The sequence below is a fragment of the Abramis brama genome (assembly GCF_963993115.1).
Source record: "Abramis brama genome assembly, chromosome: 17".
NCBI classification, from domain to species: domain Eukaryota; kingdom Metazoa; phylum Chordata; class Actinopteri; order Cypriniformes; family Leuciscidae; genus Abramis; species Abramis brama.
In genome coordinates, this window is record NC_139979.1 from 87,501 (window position 1) to 92,500 (window position 5,000).

The 5,000-nt window shown below is 43.3% G+C and overlaps 1 protein-coding gene across 2 annotated transcripts in view; it reads right to left on the minus strand.

Annotated features, from left to right (window-relative positions):
- vps13b (vacuolar protein sorting 13 homolog B) overlaps window positions 1-5,000 on the minus strand; it is a 175,204-nt gene that overhangs the window by 5,026 nt on the left and 165,178 nt on the right. For both annotated transcript variants that reach the window (XM_084089596.1, XM_084089597.1), the window contains exons 56-59: window positions 4,969-5,000; window positions 4,635-4,811; window positions 387-557; window positions 1-175 (exon numbers count right to left, since the gene is read on the minus strand). The exon at window positions 1-175 is cut by the window's left edge and continues 2 nt beyond it; the exon at window positions 4,969-5,000 is cut by the window's right edge and continues 720 nt beyond it. In XM_084089596.1, coding sequence (XP_083945722.1) covers window positions 1-175; window positions 387-557; window positions 4,635-4,811; window positions 4,969-5,000 — 555 coding nt within the window. The remainder of the gene's footprint in view (window positions 176-386; window positions 558-4,634; window positions 4,812-4,968) is intronic.

Below are 5,000 nucleotides of genomic sequence, written 5' to 3' on the forward strand. Positions count from 1 at the left end.
TATCCTGTCTGCGACACCAGCTCAGCTGCTCCTCCGATTGGCTTGGTGAAAACTCCCACAATGCCTTTCCCCACCCCTGAGATGACACCGCGGGCCGTGCTGCTCGCCGAGCTCGGCAGATCCAGTGTCCGTGTGAACGTCTGCATGGGCTGATCCACGATTCCTGCGACCGCGCCTACACACACACACACACACACACATCGTTGATTATGTTATTGTCCTGCTGATCACTGTGAGGCTGCTGTGAATGATCTGTGTTGTATACAGAAGTGTGTGTGTGTTTGTGTGTGTGTGTCTCACCCAGAAGGGTTAGGGTTAATGATCTGTGTTGTATAAAGCACTCGTGTGTGTGTGTGTGTGTGTGTGTGTGTGTGTGTGTGTCTCACCCAGCAGGCTGATGCCCAGTCTGGACAGGCCTTGTCTCAGCCCGTCTCCCAGAGTCTCCGGCAGCTGCCTCCTCCACTCCTCCTGACGCATGTAATGCTCGTCGTCCAGCGACAGACGGTCCATGTTCCGCGCCAGACTCGTGGCCAGATTCGTGATGGACGTCAGAGTCCCTGTAGACACACACACAGACGAGTCAGCAGAAACACACGCTTGCACTCGTGATGGACGTGCTGCTGCTAAACGCGTCTCTGGAGGAACTTGATCATGTGGACCAGTGAGAGACACACACATTACATTTACATTTATGCATTTGGTAGATGCTTTTATCCAAAGCGACTTACATTGCATTTCAAGGTACACATTTTACATTCTTATCAGTTCTCAGTTCTTGCTTTCCCTGGGAATCATTGCAAGCGCCAACGCTCTACTGTTAGAGCTACAGGAAAGCTACAAGAAACACACACACACACACACACGTCAACATCTGCACTGAGCTGCAGATACAGAACGCAGCAGGAGAATCAAGCCATGCGGGACATTTTCTAAAGAAAATGCGAGCAGTTCTTGCCATAGTACTAGCTAGGGTGTTTTGGATAGATTAGTGGAAGTTGTGATCACTGAAAGCACATGGAGATCTTCAGAGATGGATATGAACGCATCACATGTCGTGTCATGTGTATCCTAAGACTTTTCATTCACTAACAGGTAATCTTCGTAACACGGGTTTGTTCGTTCAGTATTAACACACAACTTAAAGTGTAAATTGCAGGTTAAATTTTTCACAAAGATAATGCAATGTGTTTATTAAACATAAAGATATTTTACCCTAACCCTAACCGCTCCCTTCCACTAGATGGGGCGTGACGTCATAAGAGGAACTCACTAGTAGAGTTACCGACATAGTCAATAGTACGCTAGCAGATATATTCGCCTTATTCACCTGTCAAAATGGTAAACCGTTGTGTTTGTGCGGGATGTACAAATTCTTCAAAAACAGGGCACAGGGTCCACAATTTCCCCAAGGACAAAAGGTTGATTCGTGCCTGGGTGAGGTTTGTGGCTACCAAGCGGGCGGATTTTACTGCTGCCTCTGTGACCAAGTCAGCCGTCATATGCAGCGAGCACGAGGCACGTCAGATCAGCCGGGCGCGGGTCGAGCTGGTCCACGTTCACCTCACGGCAGCACATACTCTCCACTGCTGATCCAACTGGGTGGCATAGCCCACACACACACAGTGATGGGGACATCGATCTCTCTTTTTCTTTTCTGACAATAAACATCGCTAATTAAATCGTGAGAAATAGCGTGGATTGAGGAAGGGTATTACATGACGTTTGAGGCGTCGATGAGACTAGCGATTGGTGCCTGTGCAGTGTGTGCATCTCTACAGCTCTGACACCATGTAAGTAAATAATGTCTTCAGTCGTTGTCCCTCCTTGCTATTCTACATGACGGCAAGATTTTGAAAAGACTGGCTTGTTCCCTTATATTATCCGGGTTAAGTTTGCACCAGGCTAGCCTAGACTAGCTCTAACGTAGCTACTCACCAGGACACCTGGCCAACCCTCCACTCATTCTCCTCACACCAAGCATTAATAACTCTTTGAGTGCCATGGGTCCTGGCAATTTCCTCCCCTCTCTCACGCCTGACCGGTTAAAAATTGTAGGGCTGTGGTCCATAAAGAATTAGATGGTTTCCCACATCCTCAGTCGTTCTCCAAATAGCCATAATACAGTAGGAATCTAGCAGACTATGGGTTGCGAGTGCCTCTTATGACGTCATCACCAGTTACTGTAAAAAACACGCTACCTTTGAAGAAACCCCAATAAATGTTATTTTAACGCATTTTAAGACAGAAATAATTAAATATATACATATAGAGCACTTTAATTTACACATTAATTGGCTGTGGTGGTTAACCTGCAACTTACACTTTAAGGCGAGACACTACAGGTGAATAGGGTAAAAATTTTAACTAGCAGATATCACCATGAAACTTTCCCAGTTGATTACCTACATCAAGATGAGGAAAACATGTATTACAAGTTTTCTGTAATTTAATGTTTAAATATGCAAATTAGGCAATATCTAATTAAATATAAATCTGTGTGTGTATTGGATAAAGCCAGGTTAAAAATTATTTTTTCATTGTGTTCACATATTAGATGGGAAAAAAATGACAGAGGGATTTATGGATATCTACTTTTGTTATCGTGTAAATCAGAAAATACTGCCAGTACTGGCTGGGTTATCTCCATCCCCCACTCCCCTCCCCTCCCCTGTAGCAAGTCTGGTGTGTTCATGTTGTAGAGTGTACTGATTATGTGCTAATTTTGCTGAGGTGTTTTTTTCCTGTTCCCAAACTGTAATCCTCACAGGAGCATAGTCAAATCAAATCAAATCAAGTATATTTGTATAGCGCTTTTCACAATACAGATTGTATCAAAGCAGCTTCACAGTATTAAATTAAAATAAAATAATACAACAAGGTTTGTTTCTAGTGGAATTTATTGATTGATAGAATAAAATTAAATATCCCCAAAATATCCCCAACTGAGCAAGCCAAAGGCAACAGTGGCAAGGAACCGAAAAAACTCCATCAAGCGGCCTAATGGTGTCCTAAAACTCCATCAGGTGACCTAATGGAGAAAAAAAACACCTTGGGAGAACCCAGGCTCAGTCGGGGGCCAGTTCTCCTCTGGCATTTATGAACTAGAGGCCGGATTGTAGTTTGAACTGTAAGATTAACAATATTATATAAATGCCTGGCCGAAAAGATGCATCTTTAATCTAGTTTTAAACTGGGAGAGCGAGTCCGAGCAACGAACAGTATCAGGAAGACTATTCCAGAGTTTCGGAGCCAAATGTGAAAATGCTCTCCCTCCTTTGGTGGATCTGGATAGCCTAGGTATGACCAAAAGCCTCAAATTTATTGATCTTAAAGAGCGCGATGGATTATAGGGCGATAGAAGATCCGTTAAATAGACTGGAGCTAAGCCGTTTAGGGCTTTATAAGTCAGTAGCAATACCTTATAATTAATACGGAACTTTATAGGTAGCCAATGCAGTGATGATAAAATCGGTGTTATATGATCATATTTACTTGATCTAGTAAGAACTCTAGCAGCTGCATTTTGGACTAACTGTAGCTTGTTTATTGAGGATGCAGGACAACCAGCTAATAAAGCATTACAGTAATCTAGTCTCGAGGTCATGAGTGCATGAACTAACTTTTCTGCATCAGAAACTGATAGCTTAGCAATGTTTCTAAGGTGGAAAAAGGCTGTTTTTATAACATACGAAATATGATTTTCAAAAGACAGGTTACAATCGAGTATAACACCCAGGTCTTTTACTGTAGAGGATAAAGTAACAGGACATCCTACGATGTCTGGGGGTTGCCTTTTTCTCTCCTCACCTCTCCTCATGTCATGCTGTATTTTTTTCCCCTCAATCCCCTGTCTTCCTGTCCTGTCTACCCCCTTGTCATATTGTATGTATGTTTGTATGGACAGGTTGATGGCTAATTTCGCTGGTACTTGTGACTAAGTGACAATAAAGGCTACTACTACTATAGCCTTGAAAAAATGATTTTCGCCATGTTTTTTGGAATAAAATGTTATATAAATCAGGCTAGGAATAATATATTTACAAATCCCTCTGTAAATGTCTTCATAATATAACTAGGTACAAGACTGGAAAGTTTGGTGTATATCGGTGCTACTGAAGTGGAGATTTCGGACTTGGAGTATGAGAGAAAAGTCATTTTGAGAAAACGGGCTTTAAAGATTTATATCAGCCAATGAGATTGCGCATTCAGCCCTTTTACTTTCACGATTGGTTGCTGATAAAAAGGAAATGACCATATTTGGATCCGACAGGATTGTACAGGAGTGAGAGAGCTTCCTAACGGTGCGTGTGATGACAGGGTGCCGGCAGTGATCGTGGAGCAGCGTGTTGATTAAGAATGCATTGTTGAAATGAGAAATTTATGAGAAATCTACAGACGCAAACAGACAAAGTGTAGTAAAATAAAGGCCTAAATGTGTATTTTTGACTTTTTTTCACCACAAGTCTGAAAAAAGATGTTATTGAAGACAAATATCCAAAAAGCTCAAAATTGACCAGTAAAAAAAAATGATGTTTTTGCTTGCCGTGTCTCGCCTTAATAGCAGATGGAGATGGTCAATATTACAGACAGAGTGAGAGTGTGTGTGTGTGTGTGTGTGTGTGTGTGTGCTTCACCTTTAGAGATGTGTTTGATGAATGAGTTGGTTCCTCTCGAGACGCCGCTGATAAAGGCTCCCGGCCCACGAGTCAAACCCTCGTACGGCAACCGGAAGAAATCTGACACGCCGTTCCCGATACTCCGAACGAGACTGGCGGGACTTCCGAGAATCTCCAGAGAGCCAACGACCCAACCTACACACACACACACACACACACACACACACACACACATCAGCACATGTTGTTTTATCTGAAACGCAGTGACAGTAGTGACGCATCTGTCGACTCATTTCTGTCACGAACGGAAGCTTGCGGATGTTCAGTTCTCAGGTGTGTGTGAGAGACGCACCTGCGCGGAAGAGCGCGCCGGCGGCGTAGTGC